The 27,922-nt window shown below is 39.2% G+C and overlaps 1 protein-coding gene across 3 annotated transcripts in view; it reads right to left on the reverse strand.

Moving 5' to 3' along the window:
- DAPK2 (death associated protein kinase 2) overlaps window positions 1–27,922 on the reverse strand; it is a 199,478-nt gene that overhangs the window by 81,426 nt on the left and 90,130 nt on the right. For all 3 annotated transcript variants that reach the window (XM_016427665.2, XM_016427663.2, XM_016427664.2), the window contains exon 3: window positions 14,037–14,258. In XM_016427665.2, the coding sequence (XP_016283151.1) occupies window positions 14,037–14,258 (222 nt within the window). The remainder of the gene's footprint in view (window positions 1–14,036; window positions 14,259–27,922) is intronic.

Raw genomic sequence — 27,922 nt, forward strand, 5'->3', positions numbered from 1 at the left:
GTGGGCTGGGGTGGGCAGAAACAGCATCAAGAAAGATGGAATTTGAGCTTGGCCCTGGGAAGGATTGGTAGGTTCAGAAAAGAGAAGGAGGGAGAGCAGTGTGGGTAGAGTAACCATATGTGTAAACAAAAGCAGAAGCGGAGGGGTGAGGATGAGCCAAGTAAACCAGGGGCAGAAGGCAGCCCCCCAGATGGCAGCAGAGGGCTCTGGATAAAAGAGTACATTTCCACGGGCTGCAAAGGTATAATGGGGCCACGGTGGACTGAGCTCCTTCAGTTCCCAGATTTGCATTCGGATCTGGGAGACTTTGTTCCCCCAGGAAGAAAGAAGAAATCCCTAGAAGCTGGCATTTGTCAGACTTCACACATCAGTGAGATCAAAGAAGCATTCTCTGGGAGATGCCCCAAAGTCTAGCCCAGAACTCTTCAAAAATATGGGGGAAGAATTTCTCAGGGCTGTGCAGCTGAGCTCCTCAGTCCATGTAAGCACAATGGCCAAGATAGCCTGGAGAGGCCTGAAACCACTGGCTTTGTCCTGGGGACAGAAGCTGGTGTGCCATTTCCTAGGCATATCTATCCGGTGAGATCATCCAAATAGCTGTGCATTCAACCTCTCCCCATCTCCATCCCAGAACCAGCAGGTGTCTTGGGCCATTGAAGAAGCATCCAGGGCAAAGGATTAGAACACAGAAACCAGACACCTCCTTCCCCAAAACTCAACATGTGATCTCGGGTCTCTATTTTTCCCATCTACAAAATGAGGGTCAGGCCTGGAGTCAGAAATATCTGAGTTCAAATCCAGGCTAAGATACTTACTTGACTTTGAGCAAATGAGCTCACCCTGTTTGCCTCAGTTTCCTTATCTGTAAAATGAGCTGGAGAAAGAAATAGCAAACCACTCTAGTACCTTTTCCAAGAAAACCCCAAATGGGGTCATGAAGAGTTAGACACTTGTCATTTGTCAAAATAAAACTGGGTATTACTGTTATTTGTATTTAAGTCTCATCCCCTAAATAAACAATAAGCCTCATGAGAGCAGGGATCATATCCCAGTTCAAGTTGTTATTTCCTTTAGCTCTAAACTTGATGTTCTGCACCCAAAAGTCATTGAAGTGATGTTTGACGAATGAATGAATTAGCCCAAGGAAGAATAAGTACCAATTCATTTAGTCAAGTTATTTGTAAGTGGAATGAGGAACTACTTTCATACACAAACCCACAAAGCAAGAAAAAAACAATGAGAATAAAAGGAAAGGAATTGACATAAAAGAGTCAATAATGTATGAAGCAGAATGAGTGAGAGGGCTGCTGCCCTTTACCTGACTGTCTTTCTGATGAAGGACAAAACATTCCGGCCCTTTGTGTTTGGTTATTCCAAGCCAAGACAGTAACAGTCCTAAAGGCAATTAGTGTTTTCTAAATGGCGAGAGAAACCCAGCAATACTGGGTCTTCCACTTTTTTATTTCATCTCAGCTCCCCAAAGTGCCTAGTACTATTTCGGGTGTGCATTAAGTGTTCATTAATATTTGCTAAGTGACTGAGTGAATAAATGAACAGGTGGATGGGGTTAATGAGGAACAAACATGGAAGGGTAAGAACTACAGTCCTGCCAAAGGCTCAAGTTGATGAAAGATCAAGGCCTAGCCCTGGATCTATGTTGAATTTAATTCCCTTTTGGCCTGTGGTGCCAACTGGTGGGTTGGGATGGTTTCTGATCTCTGTAGATCAGGGGCAGAGAATTGTGCTAATGAGTTCCAGACCAGTTTCTGCATGAAGCCCTTCCACATCCCACCTCCCATCCCTAACTGCCCAAACTTCAATTTAAATTAAATTTAGATTTAAGTAAAAAATTAAACTTGCATTTAATTTTGGGTATATTTGCATTTATTGGGGTATATTCATTTTGTTTTTGTTTTCCTATTTTTATATAAATACTTGTCTCCTCCATTAGAATATAAGCCCCTCAGAGTGGGGATTACTTCATTCTTTGTACTTGTATCCCCAGGACTCAGCCCAGCACCTGCCACATGTTGTTATTGAGTGGTTTCAGTTCTGTCCAAGTCTTTGTCACCCGATCTGAGATTTTCTTGGCAAAGATCCTAGGGTGGTTTGCCATTTCCTTCTCCAGCTCACTTTACAGATGAAGAAACTGAGGCAAGCAGGGTTAAGTGACTTCCCTAAGAGCACACAGCTAGTAAGAGACTGGATTTGAACTCAGGAAGAGGAAGAATCTTCCTGACTCCTGTTCCACCGTACCACCTCGATGTCTTGGCCTGAATAGGTATTCACTCATTGATTGCTCCCCACATAGGTTAATACAGTTCACATGGAAGGAAACTGAGTTCTCTGAATGGTACACCCTTCACATGCTATGCCTGTTTCCAACTCAGGGACACAGCCTTGCCTGGAATGCCCCCTCCCCTCCTTTTGATCTCTTAATCCTATCCCTCTTTCCAGGCCAAGTTCGTGGCCCAGATCCTCTTCCTGTGTCTTCTCTGACCATCCTGGCTCAAAGGGAGTTCTCCCTCTTCTTCACACCTACAGGTCTGACTCTCCATGTAAGTAACAAAGAAGATGTAACCGGTATAATAAATTATTCTAGGTGCCCCAACTCATTCCTTTGCAGAGGTCAGGTGGTCCCCATGTGAGGGGGAACTATACACTGTATCATCAGATCTTTTCAATAATACAGATCAGGTTTTTGTTTTTCTTTTCTCCTTTTAATTTTCTCTTTTAAAAAAATTCTCCCTCTTTTCTAGGTGGACAAAGGAAAACACAGGCCACATAGACAAAAGTCTATAACATTATTTAAGCAAAATTATGATAAATCTAGAGATGTCCAAGAATCAGCTTGAGAGACTGATTTCAAAATAATTTTAAGCAGAGAACTAAAAATGGATTTTACATAAAGACTATATGAATACCTAAAATTAAAATTTTAAATAAAAACTATGGAGGAAAGAATTGGAAGCAAAATACATAGCTTAGAAGAAAAGGTGGCAAATAATCACTCTCTTAAATAAATTTTGCTGCTACAAAGACCATGCCTGCCAATGTATGTAACTTTCAGTCCTAGTAGTTCTCACCTCTCTCATCTTTTTTTTTTTAATCTTTTACTTCTGTCTTAGAATCAATACTGTCTGTTGGTTCCAAGGCAGAAGAGCAGTAAGGGCCAGGCAAGGGGGGTTAAGTGACCCTGGAATCACACAGCTAAGAAATGTCAGGTGCCAAATTTGAACTCAGGACCTCCCATCTCTAGGCCTGGCTCTCAATCCACTGAGCCACCCAGCTGCCCCTGTTTTATTCTCTCTTAAAGTAAAATTAACTTTTAAAAATAACATCTAGAATTTATTACCATAGGACCTTATTTATACAATCAATACATTCATTCTAAGACCCTTTGAATATAAAAGAAGGGCATAATAGCAAACCCCATTATTTTATAAGAATCTCTTGGATGAACATCCCTAGGCACTTTATGACTTTTTCTTAGGCTTATCAGAACTTCCAGAATCACTACTCTTATACTTTAGGGCCATTATTTTTTTTTTATCTGGATCGTACATGTATTATCATGCAAAACATTTCCATATTATTCTTTTTTGTAAGTGAATAATCTTATAAAACCAAAACTCTTTGGGGCCATTATTAATAACTAAATAACATTAATGAAGCAAAGAGAAGCACTTCTCTGAATGGGAAATGATTTATTATAAATGAGAATACCAGATAAAGACTGATCCAGAAGCTAACATTTGGTGCAAAACAGTGTAAAGACTCAGACTAACACTTCTCAGAAAGAGGATGAGCATGATTGGGAGAATTGCTGTGACACTTTATGCCATTTGAGAAAATGGTGTGGATTCAGTACATAATTAAATTATTTTATTTTATATATGTTTCTGCTTTTTTTTTATTACCAACTGCTTATACTTGAATTTGCATGTGGTAAGTTTATATAAAACAAGGTCCTACTATACATACTTTTTTTAAAAAGCTAGTGGTACAAAATGAAGATTCATCGTTTCATACACAATCCTCTTTTTGTGTTCAGCTGCATATACAGAAATGTTCTCTTTTTTTTATTATTCTTCTAGTTCAGAATGAAACAATTTTAATTAAAAGAAAAAACAGATCAATAGCAGCAGCATCCCGTCCTTTCTCCTTTCATATTTTTCATTCTGAGATGGGCTGGCGTGTCTCCTAGAACCTTGACCCTAGAGTATCATTCATGCAATATTGAGTGTGCATGCCCAGAGAGTCCTATCAATTATTTGACCACATGGAGCAGTCCAACCTGATTCAAAAGCTGCTGGAAGACCCTGAGAACAAAAGAATAAAAGCTAGCGGGCAAAAGAAAGGGCTGGTTTCTATGTTTTGGAAAGAAAAAAAAAAACAACTAGAAACAAAATGAGTCCTCACTGATTAGAGAATGAATGAAAAAAAAAAGTCCAAAAAACTATAGTATATAATGGAACGGTTCTCCATCTTTAGTAGAAAAGGACCCAAATGGCATCACTGGGCAATGACTTTTGACTCTACATAAACTGAATTTAAGGGAGGCGGAGTTGCACAAAGTCCTCAGCCTCATTCTCTCTTCCCATCATCAAAGACCAGATGACTGGCGATGGCCCAGGACTCGGTAGATGACCTTGGTGTCCTTAATGTCTAATCAAGCTCTAAGCACTTCAGAACACAGCTTTAGCAGCCTTCACGACTGTTGGAACAAATTATTCTCATCTGCCCCTTCTGCCAGGATTAGTCTTCTCATGCCTGTGACAGACACTCTCCCTAAGTGACAAGCCTCGATAAGAGAATATAATTATTAGATAATATGACAAATATCAAGAATTCAGAGAAATATGGTAAGATTCATATGAACAAATATGGATAAGTTAATATTAACTAAGGAAAATAAGTAGAACCAAGATAATAATATAAAAAACAAATGCAGTAATGCAAAATCTCAAACAGAAAGTTGATCCTTGATCAATGAAGGTCCTGGGAAAGAGATAATGATCTATACGTTTTCCTTCAGGTGAGAGGGATGGAGGACTACCGGGAGAGAGTGTTATTTATGTACATTGGTCTCTGTATCACATGATTTTATTGTTCTTCATCCCAAGAGAGGATGCAATATGTAAGGGGTCATCAATAAATCAAAAAGAGCATCAATAAAACATTTTTTAAAAAGAAGCAACAGCTAGGACAAGTTTTGTACATTTTGATATTAAATGATTCATGAAATCAAATGCAAAATAACATGCAGATTTCAGAGCAGCTAGGTGGCTCAGTGGATAGAGTGCTATACCTGGAGGTAAAAAGAACTGAGTTCAAATCTAGCTTCAGATAGTTGCTAGTTGTGTAACCCTGGATAAGTCAATTAATTCTGTGTGCCTCGGTTTCCTCATTTGTAAAGTGAAAATAGGGAAGGAAAGGACAAACCACTCTAGTATCTTTGCCAGGAAACTCACCAAGAGTTGGAAAGAACTGAACAACCACAACAGTATAGTATCACTACCTTCATTTTGTAGATGAGGCTGAAAAAAGGATGGGAGTTTACCATATAAAGTAGGACTTATTTATAGACACTACATTTTGGGAAAGGCATCAGCAGATTAGAGGAGAGTGGCCAGGAGTGAAAACCATTGTATATGAGGATCAACTGAAAGAATTGGGGATGTTTAGCCTGAGCAATTAGGTGATACAGTGGATAGAACACTGGACTTAGGAGTCATCTTTCTGAGTTCAAATCTGGTTTCAGACACTTCCTAGCTGTGTGACCCTGGGAAAGTCACTTAACTCTGTTTGCCTCAGTTTCCTTATCTGTAAAATTATCTAGAAAAGGAAATGGCAAATCACGCTAATATCTTTGTTAAGAAAACCCCAAATGGGATAATGAAAAATTGGATTCTACTGAACAAGAAAAGGGAAAAGCCTGGAGAAGAGACTTGGAGGGGAGGGAGCTACATAATAGATTTATCCAAATATTTTACTTTTGTGCAAGAAAGTTTAGACTTATTTTGTTTGGTAGCTAAAGCAATGACTCAGAATAAAGAGTAGAAGTAGGAAAGAGGTAGATTTTGGTTCCATAAAAGGAAAAAAAAACTTATCTAATAGACCTGTACAAAGCTAGAATGGGGAACTTTGGATAACTAGTGAGTACTCCGTTTTGGGATATTTCCGGGTAAAGGCTAGAAGACCCCTTCTTAAGGACACTGACAGATAGATTTTCCATTTGTTTGGACTAGCTGACCCATAAGGTCTCTCTCAAGCAGTTATTTCTGAGTCAGAGACAAATTAACTTTTTGTAATTAACTGATAACGCCTTACTCAAGAGACCCGGGGTTACAGATCTGCTTATTAGGCTCAGAAAAATTCACATCAGTAGACTCAGAGCCTGAATCAGCAGAGTCAGTGATACTTGAGCTATATCATTAGACTCCGAGTCTGAATCAGCTTCCCAGTTTTCCTCTCAGTCAGGGGCTCCATAGGGAGTATCTCATCCTACACCTTCAACCTGGGTACCATTCTCCGCTACAATCCTGCATCCTTTCTCTATCAAGTCACTGACCCCAGACCGTCCCAGCCTATAGAGAACTCTTCCTCCTATAACCACCCCCCAACCCCAATGTATCATTCTTTGGCAGTTTTTTACCTCTCTTCCTTTTGTGATCACTGGCAAAACACTTAATATTTCTGAAACTTGGCTTCTTGTTTGTAAAATGGGCATAACTATAGTGCCTTCCTCTTAAGATTGCTATAAAATTCAAATGAGTTACTGTAGGGATATAGGTTTTTGTTCTTTTAAATGCTATCTTTAAGCACCTTGAAAATAGGATCATTTCTCAGATTGCTTATCCTCTTAGGGAGGGATGCGGAGAGAGAATTTAGAACTCACATTTTTCAAAAATTTATGTTAAAAATTGTTATTACATGTAATGAGAAAAAATAAAATATATGCTTTTTTAAAAAGGAAAGATCAATTCCTTATTGGTATTTGTATACCCAGCTTCCAATAAGCAATGTTTGGTATGCAGTAAGGGCTTAATAATTTGGTGATTGATTGATTTCAATTATTATTATGATTGTTGTTATTTCTGTTTACTACTGCATTGAGCTGTTATTTAGGTTTGTTTTTATAGATAGTTAACTTTTCATGCATGTAGGCTTTTTCTCCCCTAATAGATTATAAGTTCCTAAAAAATAAGGGGTCTATTGATACTTTTTAAAAAATCATCACAATACCTGGTGCAGTATCTTAACCCAAATAAATGAATTTAATAGCTATGTGAATGGTGAAGTGGATAGAATGCTAGGTCTAGAGTCAAGAAGAACTGAATTCAAATGTAGCCTCAGATACTTAATAGCTGTGTGACCCTGGGGAAGTCACTTAACTCTACTTGTCTCCGTTCCTCAACTGTCAAATGAACTGGATAAGGAAATGGCAAACCATTCCAGTGTCTTTTGCCAGGAAAACCTCAAATGGGATCATGAAGGGTGGAATGTAGCTGAACAATTGATATGTGAACTTAAGGAAATTCTTCGAGTCTCTGTTTTCACATCTGTAAAATGGGTGGCGAGGGAATTTAGATGATGTCTAAGACACTCTCCAGTACTAAAATCCTATGATCTTTAGGTTAGTGTTAGATTTGAAGACAGGAAGTCCTGAATTCAAAAGTAGCCTCAAATCACTGGAAAACGTGGGCCCAGGGAAGATTTGTGAACACCATTGTTGTTCAGTCATTCAGTCACTCTGATTCTTCCTGACCCTGGGAATCAGAGGTTAGTAGATACTTCTGTCCTTCACTATCTCTCAACATCCTTCCAAATCCATGTTTACTGTTGCCATGACACTATCTCTCCATCTCCTCCTCAGCCATCCCCTTTTTCTTTTGCCTTCAATCTTTCCAAGCATCAGGGTCTTTTCCAGCAAGTCCCTTCTTCTCAATAAGTGGCCAAAGTATTTAAGTTTATTTGATGTTCCAGTGAATAATATGAATTAATTTGTCTTGACTAACTTGATCTCCTTGCTGTCACAGGATTATTGGTGAAGATCAAAAGAGTTAATCAATGTAAATCCATTTGCAAACTGTACGATATTATGTGCCAGTTATCATCATCATTATTATTATTTGTGTTGTCTAAAATTCTATGTATTTTTATAATCTGATCTCCCCAGGCCCCACTTCCAGGGGAAATACTCCTAACAAATGGGACAGCATTAGGCAATGGGCTTGACCCATCACTCTAGAGTGAGCTGAGAGATCAGGGAGATAAATCGACTATAGGAGGTTGGAATGATTTTTCCATTTTCCAAGCATGTGCTGATCTTTCCATAGATCCAATGGACCTAATCTAAGCCCAAAGAAAACAAATTTAAACGGTCCTTCCCTCCAAGAACCAACTAATTAGTCAGGCAAGCAAGAGAGAGGGGAATAAATGGATTAGTGATCTCACTCTTCCCTGGATTTTTATATTATTTATAGTCTGTACCACACAAGCTCCCCTTTAGCTCTTAATAATACTGGATTCTCTAATGGTTTCTTCTTTATGGATCTAACACTAAGAGAGCACAAAGCCCACAATATTCATATGGAGGAGCAGATTTAATATCTCTTTAAAGTTTGCTAAACCTTTCCCAGTCCACTTCATCCTAGTGCCTTCTCTCTGTGGATCATCTCCAATTTAATCCATATAGATCTTGTTGGCACCGAGTTGATAGAATGTCATCTCCCCTATTAGCCCGTGATCTGGAGATCAGGGACTAGTTTTTTTTTTTTGTTTTTGTCTTTCTTTTCATTTATTGCTTTTGAGTTACTTCAGTCCTGTCTGACTCTCTGGGATACCATTTGGGATTTTCTTGGCAAAGATACAGAAGTGGTTTGCCATCTCCTTCTTCAGCTCATTTGACAGATGAGGAAACTGAGGTAAACAGTATTAAGTGACTTGCTCAGGGTCATGTAGCTAGTATCTGAGGCCACATTTGAACTCAGGTCTTCCTGACTCTTAGCAATATCTCAATCACCTATTAATAAATGCTTTTGGACTGACTTACTATCAAAGTGTTTTCTTAATTATCTCACAATAACCCTGTGAGGTGGGTACTATTGTGCCCATTTTATAAATAAAGAAATTGAGCCTGAAAGATCTTAGGTTACCTACCTAGGGTCATGTCGCTAGTAAATAGAAGACCAACTCAGCTCTTCCTGACTCCAAACCCAACACAATATCCTCTTCATTGTCTCTAGCTCAGTTATAGCATGCTAAGTCAGGCCTCTGACAGTTAATTTTGTTTTTAATTTTTATTTTATTAATTATTTTATCATTTATTATTTATCTATATATTTTGTTTTAAGATTAAATTAATTGAAATAATTAAAATTTAAATAAAATATATTTATAATTAAATTAAAATTAAGTATTAATTAATAAAATATTAAGTTTTAAATTATTTTTAATGACACATTGGCTTACATAACACTTCAGTATTTATAAAACACCTTCTCATATATAATTCAACTTGAGCCCCACCTGTCATATAGATAGTACAAGTATTATCCCCACTTTATAGCTAAGGAAAATAAGGATCAAGTCAGTTAATGACTTTTCCAAGGTCACACAGCCAGTAAGTATTGGCTCAAGATATAGATTTTCTGATCCCAAATTCAGTGTGTCTGTGTGTGTATTTGGTGTTCCCCATCAAACTATGTTGCTTATACATTGTTAGAGGATTAGAAGAGGGCTTTACTAAAATGTATTTAATATTAATTTAAATTAATTTAATATTAGTTTTATTAAGATTGTTAAATAAACAATAAATACTTATTTATGTTAATTTAATATATAATCATTTATTTTGTACAAATATATTTATTATATTCCTTATTCCTTTTAATATAAAATTTAATAAAATATATTTTGGAGCAGCTGGATGACTCCTTGGATAGAGAGCCAGGTGTGGAGGCTGAAGGTCCTGGGTTCAAATGTGACCTCAGGAACTTTCTAGCTGTGTGATCCTGGGAAAATCACTTAATCCCAATTGCCTGGCCCTTACCACTTTTCCACATTGGAGCTGATACTTATAAATTCTAAGACAGAAGGTAAGGGGGGTTAAATAATAATATTATTATTATTATAATGTATCTTTCCCCCTAATCGCCATGACCGCTTTCTCTTTCATTCCACCTTCTCCCTCCATCATTCCTACTTCCCCGCCCACCCCACATCTCCTTTGGCCATCCATCCCTTCCAGGCCAACGACGGAAGGTTCTGGTTTTCCCCCCTCCGGGTTCCTTGGCCCAGATTCAGACCAAGTCAGGCCTGTGACCTCTTGTCTCTTCTAACAGAAAGACACCGTATCCGGGCCAGCTGCCCTCCACCTTCCTCAGACTGTGTCCCTGGATGCAGGGCTGCAGGGACGAAGGGCAAAGGGAAGCTGCTGGCCGCTGACCTCACCTCCCTCCTGGGCCCACACATCTGCCGTTTCCTGAGTCTTCCAAGAGGCCTTGCCTGACTTCTCCAGGTGTCGGGGACCCTCTCACCCGTCCCACTAGGATTATTTTATCAGTCAATCACAGGGTATTTCTTTTTTTTCTTTTTAAACCCCTACCTTCTGTCTTAGGATCACTTTTTAAAAACTCTTACCTTAGACAACAAAAACAAAACTCTTACCTTCCAACTTTGAATTAATACTGTATATTTGAAATAATCCTGCATATTAATAATATTAATATGATTTTATTATAATATGTTATATTGAATAATAATAATAAATACTGTATATTCTCCCAGGCAGAAGAGCTAGGCAGTGGAGATTAAGTGCCCTGCCCAGGGACACCCAGGGAGGAAACACCTCCCATGTCTAGACTTGGCTCTCCAGGCTCAGAGCTGCCCTCATGCATAGCATTTCTATGCAGAAGAGCAACAAAGGCTAGATAATAGGGGTTAAGTGACTTGCCAAGGGTCACACACACACAGTGTCTGAGGCCACATTTGAACCCAGGTCCTCCTGACTCCAGGCTTAGCTCTCCATCCACTGTGCTACCTAGCTGGCCCAAGCACCAAGTATTTCTTAAGCAGCTCTTGTGTCCCAAGCACAGCGCTAAGAGTTGGGGACAGGCGTGCGAAAAACAAAGCAATCCCTGCTCCCAAGGAGCTTACATTCTAATAGAGGAGGCAACAACTGGGTATCATGTAGAACAAATGTAAAAAGGACGAATACAAATAAATGCAAGGCAATTGGACACCAGGGAGGCTGGAGGGAGGGAGGGCACTGGAAGTTGGGGGAGTCGGGGCAGACTTGGTATATAGAATGGGAGGCTTTTGCTGGGTCTTTTTAAAAAATTTAAATACTTTATTTTTTCCCTCAATATTTTTAAAAATTAATTACTTTAGAATAATTTTCCATGGTTACATGATTCATGTTCTTTCCCTCCCCTATTTTTTCCCATTTTATATATGACAGTTTTCCATGTACATTTTCCAAACATAAGATCCCAATTATCTCCCTCAGCCCTGCTGGAGATGGGAAGCAATTAACTATGTCTTAAAGGAAGGTCAGTATTCTGGGAGGCAGAGGTCAGGAGGGAGGGCATTCCAGTAAGGTGCATGGTCCATGGAAAGATAAAGAGGTGAGAGATGTATTATATTACATATATATTTTAATACAAAATTTGATAAAATATATTTGGGGTAGCTAGGTGGCTCAGTGAATAGAGAGCCAGGCATGGAGACTAGAGGTCCTAGGTTCAAATCTGACCTCAGGTTCTTCCTAGCTGTGTGACCCTGTGTGATCATGTAGAAGGAATAGAGAAATCAGCAGCAGCATCATAAAAGCTAACATTAATGTAGCATTTACTATATACCAGGTACTATGCTAAGCACCTTAAATTATTATCCCATTTGATCCTCAAAATCACCCTGGTAGTTAAGTGCTATTATTATCATCCCCATTTTATAGTTGAGGAAACTGAGACAGGCAGAAGGGAAGTGCCTTGCTCAGGCTCACAAGCCAGTAAGTGTCTGAAGCAATATTTGAACTCAGGTCGATAAAAGACTGTCTGCCCTTTGATCCAGCCATAGCACTACTGGGCTTGTACCCCAAAGAGATCATAAGGAAAACGACTTGTACAAGAATATTCATAGCAGCACTCTTTGTGGTGGCCAAAAATTGGAAAATGAGGGGATGCCCTTCAGTTGGGGAATGGCTGAACAAATTGTGGTATATGTTGGTGATGGAATACTATTGTGCTAAAAGGAATAATAAAGTGGAGGAATTCCATGGAGACTGGAACAACCTCCAGGAAGTGATGCAGAGCGAAAGGAGCAGAACCAGGAAAACATTGTACACAGAGACTGACGCATTGTGGTACAATCGAAGGTGATGGACTTCTCCATTAGTATCAATGCAGTTTCCCTGAACAATCTGCAGGGATCTAGGAGAAAAAAACACTATCCACAAGCAGAGGATAAACTGTGGGAGTAAAAACACCGATGAAAAGCAACTGCTTGACTACAGGGTTGGAGGGGATATGACTGAGGAGAGACTCTAAATGAACACTCTAATGCAAATACCAACAACATGGAAATGGGTTTGAATCAAGAACACATGTGATGCCCAGTGGAATTGCATGTCGGCTGTGGGAGAGGTGGAGGGGGGGAGGGAAGAAAAGAAAATGATCTTTGTTTCCAGTGAATAATGTTTGGAAATGACCAAATAAAAATTAAAAAAAAGAAAAAGAAAAAAAATATTTGAACTTAAGTCTTCCCAAGTTGAGGCCCAATGTGCCAACTTGAAGATCAGCTTGACAGGACACAAGAGATCTCTCTGATGAAACTGGAAGTTTAGGTTCAGACAAAGGAGTGAAGAGTTTTAAAAGCCAAACAGAGGGGCTGATATGTTATCCCAGGGACAAAGGAGGCTACTAGGGTTGATTGAGCAGGAGCTTTTGGGGATCAGATTTGTGCTTAAGAGATCACTTGGGCAGCAGGGTACAGGAAGCACCAGAGTCCATGGAGGAAGACTGGAAATAGAGGCTAATTAGGAGTCTATTCCAATAATCTATAATAATCAGCAGTATGAGTGGAGAGAAGTGGGATGCAAGAAATATCTTAAATGTGGGAATACAAGATTTGACCCTGAATAGCTCTATGGGGTGACTGAACAGTGAGAAATCATGAATAAAGTATTTACTCATTTCTCCAGGAAAATGGAAGCTCTCTGAGTGTAGGGATTGTCTCATTTTTGCCTTTATAGCCTCAGAATATATAAATATATCACATATATAAGAATACCACACATATTTATAATATATAAGTACTATATATATTATATAAATGTTATATAATATCTACATATTATATAAATTTTATATAATATGTCATATAAACATATTTCATAAAATAATATAATGATAATATAAATATAATACATATATAAATATGTTCTATATTAACATAATATATACATGTAAATATATACATATATCATATAACAATATATATTGATACTATCATATATAAATATAATACAAATATAAATATTATGTTATATAGAAACATAATATATACATATAAGTATATTTAAAATGTAATATATAATAAATATATCTTAAATATAACCTTACACTAGAATAGTACGGTTGGTGGTGGTGGTGAGCAGCTAGATGGCATGGTGGATAGAGAGCTGAGCCTGGAATCAAGAGTTCAAATTCCGTCTCAGATACTACTAGCTGTATGACCCTGGGCAAGTCAATTAGCCCTGTTTGTCTGTTTCCTCATCTATAAAAGGTACAGGAGAAGGAAATAGCAAACCACTCTACTATCTTTGCCAAGAAAACCCCAAATGGGGTCATCAAGAATCACACACCTAAGTAGGCACTTAATAAATATTGATGGACTAATGCTTGCCTGACCTCAGCCCTTCTCTTTTCACTCTTCCCTCTAATATCTCTCCATTTATCCTAAGATTTTTTTCCTGTGCTCAGTGTCCCCAGCTAGTCTGAATACATAGAAAAGGAAATGCTTCCACTCACAGCTCAAGGATGAGAACCACGTCTGTTCGGTTCTCATAGACATCATGCAGTTTGATGACGTTGGGATGCAGGACCTGCTGTAGAATGTGCACTTCCCTCTCAATCTCCTCCCGCTGGACCCCTCGACGGCTTGCCCGGCTCTGCCGTTTCTTGATGAATTTGGCAGCATACTCAGCCCCTGTGCTCTTCTCCCGGCATTTCTTCACTATGGCAAACTGGCCACTGTGGAAACACAAATTCATATTGGAATGCTGCTGTTGTCCTTTTGATTGCAACATCGATAATAATAAAAATAATCAGGAGCAAAGAACATGTTAAAAATCAGATTTTCCAGGTCTTTCAAATGATGAGAAGCTGTAAATCACAGTTCAGATGCCAACAATACCTTTACCTATAATAGGCTTTCATGTCAGGATTTCAATTGGGTACTCTGTGAGATAGAGAAAGACATCAATACCATTTTCTCTCAGTAAAAGATAAGAAAACTCAGGCCCAAAGAGGGTAAGGACATATAATGAGCTCATTAATAGCAGATCCAGGGTAAGGACCTGGGACTTTGGATTCCTAAACCATACTACCTCTAGACTGGTACAAAGGGAGAGGTTGGCAGACATGGTCATTATTGTTAATAGACTCATAGATTTAGAGTTGAAAGAGGCCAAAAAAAAAATCATTTAGCAGAAGTCACTTTGCTTTATATATGAGGAAACAGACTTTTTACAAAAAAGGAAATTACTTAAAAAGGTAGAGTTCTTTCAGGCCAGATCATGAGTTGTGAGACTTTGGTAGGATGTCTGATCTTAAAGGTAATGATGATGCATGATGAAAAGGAGGAGAGAATCATAGGAAAACATTCTTCTATATTAGCTAGTTATCCATAGTCAATAATAGGAAAGAAAATTACTTTCCCTGGGAACCCTACTCCCCATATAAATGGAGCTGGCTAATCACACGGATGCCTTCCCATCTGTTCTCTGGGATATGCTGCACTAGAAGAGGAGAGGCCTCTGGGAAGACTTTCCCTTTATCATCAAAAAGAAGCAGAGAGGTAGGAGAAGTAGCTTTTGGACTTGCCCTTCCCTGGAAACTGCCATGGGGGCCTATTCTGCTGGGTATCTGCCAGCTCTGTTAGATTGCTCTACCCTGTTCTTTCCCCATGTTTCCATCAGTGACCATAGAGCTAAGAGAATCAGAGGTAATGAAGTCAGGCTTATGAAATTAATAATAAATAATAAATTAAAATTAATAGTAACAGCAAGCACAGCCTAGTACAGATGGCACTGGATTTGAAGTAAAAAAACCTAGGTTCAAATCCTGACTGTATCTTATTATTTAACTTACTCTAGTAAAATCTCTCTCTCTCTCTTTCAGTGTCTCTCTCTTCTCTTTCTCTTTTTGCCTCTCTTTGTCTCTGTCTCTATCTTTGTCTCTCTCCCCTTTCCTTCTCCTTCCCTTCCCCCATCTCTATCACTGTCTCTCTCCCTTCTTCCCCCTTTCTCCTTCCATTTCTCCCCCATCCCCTGCCTCCCTCCTCCCCTTCTCCTTCCCTTTCCCCCTTCCCATCCCTCTGTCTCTCTGTCTCTTCCTTCTCCCCCCTTTCTCTTTCCAGTCCTCCATCCCTCTCCCCCCTTCCTGTCTCTCTGTCTGTCTGTCTCTCTCCATAAGCTTCTTCATCTGTTCAATCAGCATTGTGGATACAATGATCTCTAAGCACCCTAAATCCTAAGGCCCTATCAACCAGTCTCCCAGTGCATTTTGTACATATTTGTTCAGGGACAACAGAACACTTATTACCATTAGGAGAGGGGAGAAATTTGCTCTAACTTTAGAAAGTGGATCTAGACTGAGATAGCTCCAATCCAGAGGAAACCATAACAACATCCTGGAGTCAGGAAGCAGCTCACACAGGAACTATAATCAATCAACAAATATTTACTGACCTCCTTTAATGAGTTCAACATAGTTCTAGGTATAGTGAAGGATACAAAAGAAATATCAAATGGGAAAAGCTGGGCAGTTCAGTGGATTGAGGGTCAGGCCTAGAGATGGGAAGTCCTAGGTTCAAATCTGGCCTCAGACACTTCCTAGCTGTGTGACCCTGGGCAAGTCACTTGACCCCCATTGCTTAACCCTTACCACTCTTCTCCCTTGGAACCAATACACAGTATTAATTCTAAGACAGAAGGTAAAGGTTAAAAAAAAAAGGATCAAATATGGATTTTTGCCCTTGAAATCAGGAAGATCTGCGTTTGAGTCTTGCCTCAGCCATTGCTCTCTGTGTAACCCTGGGCAAGTCATTGAACCTCTATGAGTCTTAGTTTCCTCATTTGAAAAATAGGGATTCTTGTGAGATTCAAATGATATAATATTTGCAAAGGGCTTAGCACAGTGCCTAGCACATTGTCAGTAGTAGTATTATTATCATGGTTGCCATAAACTGTTACAGATAAAAGAGTGGTTGGCTTAAACTGTGACCGCAAAAATATGGTTTCAAGACTGTGTCTTGAGTTAAATAAAAAATAAGGTGATCGCCATGGGAAAAATTCCCAAATATGAAATACCCAAGTCAGCTGGGTTTTATGGAGATTTTAATTAATACAAATAAAGGAATTAAGGAAAGGGAAAGAAACTGAGTAAGAGGGAATAGTAGGAAAAAGTCTAGGCCAGCCTAGGCTTTAAGCCTTAAGAGAGACCAGTCAGTCTTTAATCACTCACCACAAGATCCTTCCAAGCAAAACTCTAGTGTTCCGAGAGACCCTCCAGTTTAGCTCAGGAAGCTCCATTTCAGCTTCCAAGGCTGCATTTTTTTCTTCAGAGGCCTTCTGGCCTCCTTTTAAAGAGAATTTTCTCCTATGTCACCTCCCCTAAGTTTTCACATCTACCAATCACAGTAGACGTTTTCACAGGAGTGACCATTCTTAATTCACACCTTCTTTAGTTCTCAACTTCTCTGGGTAGACTAAAACTTCACACCTCTTTTGTTTAGCTTGTCTCTTGCAAGTTTGCAAGTTGCCTGATCTTTTAGTGATTAATTTGACCTTTTATAAGTACTTAGCACCTTTTTGTATTAGATCTAAAAATAGACTTAGCTTAAGGGCTTTTGCCTCACTATAAGTATGAGTTAAGTACTTTTTCATTGTTCAGTAAGGAGTTTACAACTTTATCTTCCCCTAAAGTATGCGTAAGTATGGGTGGAGTAAGGTTAGAGTTCTCTCATTCCTGACCAAAGTCCCTTCGTTGTTAAAAATGGGGAATGGTCTTAACCAAATGTTCTAAGGTAGAGTCTGAGAATTTGTAACATTCACAAGTCTGAGAAATTTTAAGATTCACAATGAATCCAAAAATTGTTTTATAGCCCTTTGGGCATAAATTGTCTTTCAAAATGGTTTGGATTATTTCACAACTCCACCAGCAATGCATTAGTATCCCAATTTTGCCATATCCCCAAGGAGATCATTTTGCAAACTCCTGGAATCAGAAAGATGTGAGTTCAAATCAGATACTTACTAACTACGTGACCCTGGGCAAGTCGCTTAACCTCTCTTTGCCTAAATCAAATAAAAAAGGAAATGGTAAATGCTCTAGGATCTTTGTCAAGAGAATCCCATGTCCAGTAGCGGTGTGCTATGGCCCACAGGTCACAAAGAGTCAGATACAACTGAACAACTAAGGATTATTATTATGATTATTAAAGGACAAAGACACAAATATGAAATTGGAAAGACAAAGAATAAATACATTAAAAGAGAGGGAATGATCTAAGGCAATCATACTGATGCTGATGCAGTGATCGAGGACAATGCTGAGGGACTTATGAGAAAGAATGCTATCCACATCTAGAGAAAGAATTGTGGGAGTAGAATTCCAGAAGAAAACATGATTTTTCACTTGTTTATATGGATAAAGGATTTTGGGTTTTGGTTTTAAAAGAGTACTCTATTACAAAAATGAATAATGTGGAAATAGAATTTGAGTGATGATATATATATATATATATATATATATATATATATATATATATATAACCCAGTGGAATTGTTTGTCAACTCTGGGAGGGGGAAGGAAGACAAGAAGAATCATGTAACCATGGGAAAAAAATTTAAAAATAATAATAATAATGGTGCTGTCACAACCCAGTAGGAGCTAGAAGTCCAAGGAGGAAAGTTTATAGATATTCAGAGGAGGGGAGAGATCCTTGAGGGCAACAGGGGGCTGGAAAAGCTTTACTGGAAAAAAAACCAAAACATATTTAAACCATACGTTAGCCCTCCCATATTTCTTAGTCAGGCCCAATGCTGGCTTTAAATCATCCACTTTAGGATCTGACTCAGACCAAAGCCAAGCCAAGCCATCCCACTGCCTCATCTAGTCATCTCCAGATGCCCAAATTCCAGCATTCCTTCAAAGCCTTTGACATGGCCGTATTTATCTTTGCATCTCTCCTGGTGACTAGCACAGGATTCTGCCCTAGGATGAAGTTTAATAAATGTCAGGTGAACTGAATTAAATTGAATTACTTAAAAATGCATCCAGTCAGGCCCTTCTGGTCAGGCTAAGCCTCATTCATCATGTCCCAAACATCCCTTCCAATTGTTTGTGCTGCCAAAATCCAAGGGATATTGCCAAAAATCAGGATGGCCTTGCTCCCCTCCTCTCTTCCAATTCACTAATAAGCAGTAAGTATGTCAGATTTAAGCAGCAAGTAGGTGTCCTAGTGGACAGAGCACTAGGCATGGAGTCAGTAAGGTCTGCCTCAGACACTTCCTACCTGTGTGGCCCTGGGTAAGTCATTCAAGTCCTCTTGCCTCAGTTTCCTCCTCTATAAAATAAATTAGAGAAGGAAATGGCAAACCACACCCATATCTTTGCCAAGAAAATTTCAAATGGGGTCAAGAGGAGGCAGACAAGGCTGAATAACAATAAACACATCCCACCTAAATAGTGCTTTATACTTTCCACAATTATCCTGTCACACAGATCCGATTGACAGATGAGGAAAGGGGGGCTTGGAAAAGCCCCTGGTCAGTGGCAAAGCCCCAGTGCCCTGCTATTAGCCCTCTGCTTTGTCTTCTCCATCACTATTTCACAGATCCGCAAATTTGAACCCACGAGCGGGGGTGGAGAAGGAAGATAGCTTCCTGAGAACAGGATCTCCACCCGCAGAGAACTCGGGTCACCCTGATCCATCTTCCCCTGGTGTGAGTTAAAGGGGAACCATGACGTCCCCGTGACGCTGGTCTTTAAAACGTTCCCTTTTAAGCTTCTAGAGGAGAATGAGCAGAGTTCGCTCTCCCTGGCAGGCTGTCTCGTTGCGGGGCAGCAGCTGAATGTGAGAGGTTAATGCTGGTCAGCCCAATGCTGGCGTCTCCGTATCACACCAAGAGGGAAGTATTTTAAGAGTGGATGACTAAGAGAATACCAGACAGATCGGAGACTCATTTAGCATTCTCCCTCCGATGGGAGAGGCTTTGGGGGGGAGTCTCACCAGAGACCCATCCCTGGCACGAGCCCCAGCCCAGAACTCCCCCCTTCCTGCGCCTGCGATTCATTTAGATTCTCTGTGAATAGGAAATCAGTGAAGCCGAAGAGATCCAAACGGGTCAGTCTCGTCCTCCTTGTCTCCTGTAATATGCCATGCTGAGGCTCATTCCGACCTTTGTACCTGATGTTGTTGTCCCTTCGTTTTTAGTCGGGTCTGACTCTTCATGACCCCATTTGGGGTTTTCTTAGAAAAGATTCCCGAGCAGCCTGCCATTTCCTTCTCCAGCTCATTTTACAGATGAGGAAACTGAGGCCAACAAAGTTAAGAGACTTGCCCAGGACCAGTACTCTGTCCACTGTGCCTCTTAGCAGCCCAAATTGCCTATATGTGCTTTAAAATGCAAATTAAGGGGACAGTGGAGAGAGCTGGGCAATTCATTTAATCCCCATTGCTGAACTCTTACCATTCTGTTTTGGAACCAATACACAGTATTGATTCTGAGACAGAAGGTAAAGGTTAAAAAAAAAGAAAAAATGTAAATGGAGGTGACAAAAAGTATCTGCCATTGCTAGAAACTCAGAAAGAAGATGAAGGAATAACCTAGGGGAGAAACAAGCTTCAGAAACCACCTAAGTCCAAGAATCCTGATTTGGAAAACTTTATCAGGTCTCTTTCCCTTAGGCAAGTGGTATCTATTTATTAGGTCAAGAAATATGTATTAAGTCCTGAGTTGGACTATAAGGAAAGCTGAGATCTATAGAATCCATGCTTTTGAAGTGTGGTTCTAAAGAAGTCTGTTGAGAGTCCCTTGGACAAGGAAGGAGATCAAATCAGTTAATAGTTTAAAGAAATTACAGGAAGTCTTTTCCAATCACAAAGGTTAGGCACTCAGCATCCCCATAATCTGGAAAATTCACTTTAAAATTTTGGGCCTGCACTTAGTACTAGAAAAGTCCAAATTTTTTCTTTTTCTTTTTATAAAATTTTAGTTAAGTATCTGATCATAAACTATATAGTTTCTAAATTTTTTCTGTGTTATCTTCTGGCCTTGGGGTACCATCTGCGACTTCAGCAACCCTACCCCCAAATTCCCTTTTAATTTCTTATGCCAATCTGTGATATAGCAAAACCATGATGGGAAAGTATGGATGAAGAAGGGATACCTGAAATTCAGACTGGAAGGACAAACACTAGAACTAAAGCTTAAATACTTTGGCCATATAATGAGAAGACAGGACTCACTGGAAAAGCCCTAATACTGGGAAAGATTGAAGGCAAAAGGAGAAGGAGATGGATATCAGAGGGTGAGATGGAGAGATAGTGTCATAGAAGTAACAAACATAAACTTGGACAGACTTTGAAAGAAAGTAGAGGATAGAAGAACCTAGCATGCTCTGATCTATAGAATCAGGATGAGTCAGATACAGCCAAATGACTGAACAAATAAGAAATATAAAATACAATGTGCTAAGAACTACCATCAATGGAAGCAGCCTGGCATAGTGGAAAGAGCCCTACATTTGGGAATCAGGAAAACCTAAATTCCAATCCTGCCTCAAGGCACTTGCTAGTTGTATGTCTCTGGCAAAGTCCCTTAATCACTCCCAGCTTCAATTTGCTCATCTGTAAAAAGGGGATTAGAATATCGCCTGTTTCACAAGCTGTTGTCAAATTCCAATGCGGTCGTGTATATAAAACATTTTTAATATATAAATGTTAACCATTATTATATATATAATTATAATATTTAAATATAATATAATGTAATTATAACCAAGATAAATAAGACTTGGATCCTTCCCAGAAGAAGCTAACAATGTAGGAGGGCAGATAAGACACAGAAAAAGAAAATAATACAAATAAGAATAGACAAGTACAAACAAAGAACGAGGATTTGGAAGAAGAGGAAACTGTAAGTAATCCTCTTTCTGCTACTAACTCCTTGTGTGGCCTTGGGCTACTTACTCAACCTCTCTGGTCCTTTTCTGTCTGCAAAATGGGCCAGTTGGACTAGCTTGCCTGGAGGTCTCTTCCGGCTCTGGATCTATGAGCTCAGAGATTATCAGAGAGTAGGATGGGTCATGTCTATATCTTCCCCCTCTCCTCCAAGAATACTCTTCTTAGCCAAGCCCAATTTGTTCTGAAAAAAATTAAACTAATCCTATAACTATTTTTAATTGTTTCATCCCAAGAATGCAAGATTAAATGATATTCTCATGTAAGCAAGAAAAGAGAAAACAACAAAAGCCTAAAAATTTCCAAAGAAAAATATTAGATTTTTAACCTCCCAGATTACAAAGTCTAATAGCCATGGGAGACAATTAAATTATTTCAGGGAGCTAGGTGGGGCAGCAGATAGAGCACCAGCCTAGAATCAGGAAGACTTAAGTTCAAATTTGACCCCAGACACTCACTAGCTATGTGGCTCTGGGCAAATCACTTAGCCCTGTTTGCCTCAGCTTTCTCATCTGAAAAATGATCTAGAGAAAGAAATGATAAACCACTCATATCTTTGCCAAGAAAATCTCAAATGGCATCACAAATCAGACAGAACTGAACTGATTGAACAATAATGCTTATTCCAAGTTTCAAGAAATAATGCTAAGGGACAGCTAGATAGCACAGAGTGCCAGGCCTGGAGTCAAGAGGACCCGAGTTCAAATCTGACCTCAGACCCTTCCTTAGTTATGTGACCATGGGCAGTCATTTAACCCCAAATGTCTGACCTTTGACATTTTTCTGTCTTAGAACTGGTACTAAGTGATAATACATGTACAGACCAGTGGAATTGTTTGAGAATTCCAGGAAGGGGAAAGGAAAGGGGGAAGGAGATGACATGAATCATGTAAACTTGGAAAATTTATGTGTAAATTTGTTACTGGAATAAAATAAAGAGAAATTAAAAAAAAAAAGAATTTGTACTAAGACAGAAGGTTAGGGTTAAAAAAAGAAGTGATGTTGGAAGGCTTCACCTTAGAAGAGTTGTTTCTGTTCTTATCAGCACTGATTTTAAAAATTAATAATTCCAGGCAGATGCCTTTTATAATAGTAACAGGAATTTGTATCTAATGTGGACACAGTTCTTTTATAAATGCATGGTGTCATTTGATCCTACTAACCCTGTGAAATATATGCATTAGCATCCCTTATGATCCCTAATTCCCTTCAAAGCTCAGGTGAGATACCACCTTCCACATGAATACTTTCCTTATCTCCCCCTATCTCACCCCTACCCCAACTCCCATGACCCTGTGTTTATCTTATACACGTACGTGTTGTCTCCCTAACAGAATCTGGGCTCCTGGAGGGCTCAGATGACTTTGGCTTTGTTTCTGTATCTGCAGCTCCTAACTCAGTGCCAGGCAAGAAATGGATACTTAAAAGTTTTAGTGACTGACTGACACAGTAGCCACTTACCAAATGCTTGTTAACTGATTGATTTATCTCCATTTTCCAGAAAAGGAAACTCTTGCCCAAAGATGTCCTTTGATTTGGCACTATTCACCTAGATAGTAAGTAGGAGAGGCAAAATTCAGATTCAGGTCTTTTCTAACTCTAAGTCAGACTATAACCATTATTTCCACTATAACCTGCTGAAATTCCAGACCACAGATATTTCTATCAATGCCTTTTAGGAAGCACCAATGAGCCTGTAGTGTCGTATCCATATTCACCAATTCCCAAGGCTGTACAGTCTTGTAGAAAGAGCTTTAACCCTGGAGTCAGCAGACTAGAATCTAATTCTCAGCTTTGCCACAAGCTAGATGTGTGATTTCTACACTCACCTTCTCTATGGCCCTTGTTTCTTCATCTGTAATATCTATAGATTGCCCCACCTAACCGCAGGTACATAATCTATAGGTATTATAGTTGGAGAAACAGGAGGTTTCGAGAAGGTGATCACAGAAGTCACAGGTGCAGTTGATAGAGCACTGGGCTTGGAATCAGCAAGACATCTTCGTGAGTTCAAATCTGACCTCAAATATTTTCTAATTGTGTGACAGCTGGCCAAGTCACTTAACCCTGTTTGCCTCAGTTTCCTCATCTGTAAAAAAAAAAAAAAGCTGGAGAAGGAGCTGGCAAACCACTCCAGTATATTTGCCAAGAAAACACCAAATGGAGTCATGAAGAGTCAGACACAAATGAACAACAAAACTCTATAGATTGGCCTTTCTGATAAGACTTTTGCATGCTTTGCAAAGTATAAATTGTCATAGGAAGGTGAGGCCAGATGAGGTGACATGGCCAGTGTTGAGAACTTTTTGCCTAATGGTGGATTTAAGAAGCCTCATAGGAAAGAATAGTTAATGTTACAGTTAATCCCCCCAAACACTGAAATTACATACTGAACCACAGCTTATAACAACACATTCTCTCAGAATTATGTAATTAATACACACCCCTTCTTAAGCAGAGGCCTCTGTCTGATTCATTAACTCAACAACAAGAGTAGGAAAAATTTCATCTTGTCCCTACTATGCCAGGCACTTGATGCCAAGGCTCTGCAGGCACCATGAGATAAAAACCCTGGCCTGAGAAAACAATTCCCAAGCATTGTACCTTCCCACTTTATTCATCTCAGCCATGCCCTCCAATTTTCATTTTTTGCATAGCTAAAGTCAGGACTTGCTCCATCAGTACTTTATTGATAGATGAAAGGGTTGGCAACAAGGTCAGGAATTCCAGAATTTGGAACCAAGGAAGCCTTGGAGGTCATCTGGATTCATTCATTTTATCAATGAGAAAATTAAAATGGACACATATTAAGTGACTTGGCCAACATCATTCAATCAGTAAGTACCAGAATCTGGATCTGAACTCAGGACCTTTGACTCCAAATCCAGGACTATTTCTGTTATGCTGAAGTTCCAGCCTCATAAAAAGCTTCTTGTGTTAGGTATTTCATTTGAGCTCTCTGGATTTCAGTTGTCTTATCTGCCAAGAAGAAATCAAAATAACACCACACCATACCACACCACAGAGAGTGTTGTAAGGAGAAAATGAGACCTGTGAAAGGTGTTTGCAAAGTCTAAAGTACTGTATAAATCCATGCTATTATTAGCACCTATTAGTCAGTGCCACAGGGAGTATCCCCTATCCCATGAAGATTTACCCTTCATGGCAGTAAGATCTTTTTAGATAACTCTAGGGGATGGTGAGTCACGAAATGAGCATACATGTTTATGACTAGGCAGAAAGAAGGCAAGGAATCATGCCCCCATTGTACTAGCTCATTCCCTGGCATGGGCAGCCCTGCTCAAATCCCAGAGGTGAGCTGTGTCCTGGCCTTAGAACCATCCCTCTCTCTTCGAGGTTACAGAACAGGCACTGATGGGTAAAAACACCTCCATGAGAAGTGGGGTCCTCAAAACATTCAAGCACTCTCCCTAGAGATCTGCCCATATCTCCTACGTTGATGCCACCACCCAGATACAGGAACCAGAGAGAGCCATGAAAAGCCAAGTTTATTTATTAGAGCTCCATCACCAGTCACAAAGGATCATAGATCAGAGTCCCAGAACTAGAAGCCATTTGAGAAATTGTGTTATCCAATCTTCTTATCTTACAGACTTGGAAGATTTAAGTGTAGTTGTCCAAGGTAGTGTCAGAGGCACAATCTGAACCCAGGTCCATCCCATTCCCCGTCCCTCTTTCATTCTTTTTGTCTTTTTACCTTTGTGTAAAAGATTTCTTTTACATAGCTGTAGTCAGCATATCTTGATTTTATACCTTCTTCATTATTTTACACAAGTTCTTTTCTAATATACACTTTGAAAGTACAACTTGAATATAAAGGCAGCTAAAGGGTGTCTCAGTGGATAGAACACTGGACCTGGAGTCAGGAAGACCTGAGTTCAAATATATTTGTTTGTATTTGTATGGCCCTGGGAAAGTCATTTAGACCCTATTTGCCTCAGTTTCTTCATCTGTAAAATGAGAAAAGGAAACAGAAGTGGCAAACTATCCATTGTCTTTGCCAAGAAAACCCCCAAAACAGACAAAGAGTTGGGCATGACTTTGGACACTTTTGTTTGAACAACAAACCTGGCTATATACATGTTTTAAGGAATTGTAAATGTAGCCTAGGACATATTTCTTACAGTAGGAGGATCTTAATTTTTACTGTATCATGGACTCCTTTGGCAGTCTACAGAAGCCAAGGAACTTCTAAGAATATCTTGAAATGCATAAAATTAAATATATAGAATACAAAATAAAACCATTATATTGAAATATGGTCATCAAAAATAATTTTTCTAAAGTTCACAAACCCTAAAGTAAGAAATCTTATCTTGGAAACTTCTAGAAACATTTGACATCACCACGTTAAATCATAGCTTGATTTTGATACTGAGGTTTTGTGGACAAATTTGTCTACCAATTGCAACAATGCAGAAATGGGAGTCACTAAAAATACTACATAAAACCCATTTTCTCAAGTTATTTAATTCCCTCTCTTCCTGACCAAGAATTCTCACTACAACTCTTCAACAAGAACAAGAAAACCAGTTTACATAAGGAGCTCACAAAGTTCTACCATTTACCATATTGGTATTGAAAACACCCAAATTATACCCTTGTCTGGACTGTATTCTTTTCAGGTTTGCAGATGTATCCTTTGAACTGGGTGTTTAATGGAGTTGGAAGTTGACTGGCTTCTTAGGTGCTAAGGCACCTGCATCTCTCTAAGGGTATGATGGGTCCTGGGTTCAAAACTGGCCTCAGATACTTCCCAGCTGTGTCACCCTGGGCAAGTCACTTAACCCCCATTGCCTAGTCCTTACTGCTCTTCAGTCTTAGAACCAAAACACAGTAGTGATTCTAAGACAGAAAGTAAAGGTTTAAAGAAATGCTTGTTTAAAAAATGCTTGTTGAATAGACCACATTCTTGCTATATCTTCTATAAGAGTTTTGTTTTTCTTTTTTTTACTAATGGGAGGGAGAGAAAATAAATGTTTGCTAATTGGATTTTTTTAAAGATAGTATTGATACACTTTAAGCTTCATGCAGGTAGGCAGGGGAAGGTAATAAGCATTTATTAAATGCCTACTTTGTGCCAGGCACTGTGCTTTACAAATATCTCATTTGAGCCTTATAATACCTTGTGAAATAAAATAAATTATTAACTCTATTCTACATTTTAGGAAACTGAGGCAAGCAGAGGTTGAGTCACAAGCTCAGGACCACACAGCACACCAGTATGCAATGCTGGATTTGAACTCTGCTCTTCCTTTCTCCAAGGCACCTAGGTAACACAGACGATAGAGTTCTGGGACTGGAGACAGGAAGCCTCCTCTTCCTAGGTTCAAATACAGTCTTGGACACTTACTGGCTGTGTGACTTTGGACAAATCACTTATTACTATTTACCTCAGTTTTCTCATCTGTAAAAAAAAAAAGCGACCTCAAGAAGGAAGTGGCAAATCACTCCTGTATCTTTGCCGAGAAAACTCCAAATGGATTCATGAAGAGTTAGACATGACTGAAACAACTGAGCGACAGCTTCCTTACACTAGGGCCAGCACTCTATCTACTTCATCACCTGCCTCTAGGTGGCCTGTAAGAACTGTCTTGTGTAAACTTTGCACCTCCTGCTGCCTGAACTCAGAATATTAATGAATATTAATTACTTAAGATAATTAATAACCCAGAAATATTTAAAAATCTTAATAAATGTTTGTGGAACTGAATTGCAATTTATAATTTACTTGAGTTGAATAACTTTTGTTTGATCTACAGTTTGAACCCAGTTCTTGAAGTTCAATTCTTCTAAACTTAATCTCCTGGTGGTTAGCACCCATGTCAATGGACAGTGGGTTGCCCAAATGGCAGAATTTCGTAACATCTGTCAGCTATACCACCAGTGAAAAGCAACTCCTGGGCTAGATAGAAGGTTTCCCAGTAAATGACTTCTATTTTCTTCAGGCTTTTTGTTCATTGGCTTGGCTTGGCCCACAGAGAACTACATGTCTTTGTGTACATGCATTTTCAGGGTAGTCAACTACACCTAGCAATTCCTGGACACCCATCTCCAAGACTTTCTAGTGATGCCCGTGGCCTATCAAGTTCAAAGTGTCTCAGATATTTAGAATGGCTGCAGATACCAGCTTCTCTCCAAGTTCTGAGTTAAGTCTTCCAGTCTGGTTTCCTAGAAGATATTGAGTAAGATTAGGTATCTCCTTCTCTACAAGGCCAAAAGGGAATAAATGGGATGGGCAAGGATTCCTACCATACACTGACCTTATCAACCAGACTGCAAGAGCTTGGTGAACTGCTCAAAGTGAATAAACTTGTTTAGTAACAACCAGAGACAGCACTGTTAACAACATTAAATGGTTTTGTGTAGTCTATAAACATAGAGCTGGTCAAACTCTTTGGACTCACACGAAATATTCTGGCTGACC

This window comes from Monodelphis domestica, chromosome 1 (genome assembly GCF_027887165.1).
Source record: "Monodelphis domestica isolate mMonDom1 chromosome 1, mMonDom1.pri, whole genome shotgun sequence".
Lineage (NCBI taxonomy): Eukaryota > Metazoa > Chordata > Mammalia > Didelphimorphia > Didelphidae > Monodelphis > Monodelphis domestica.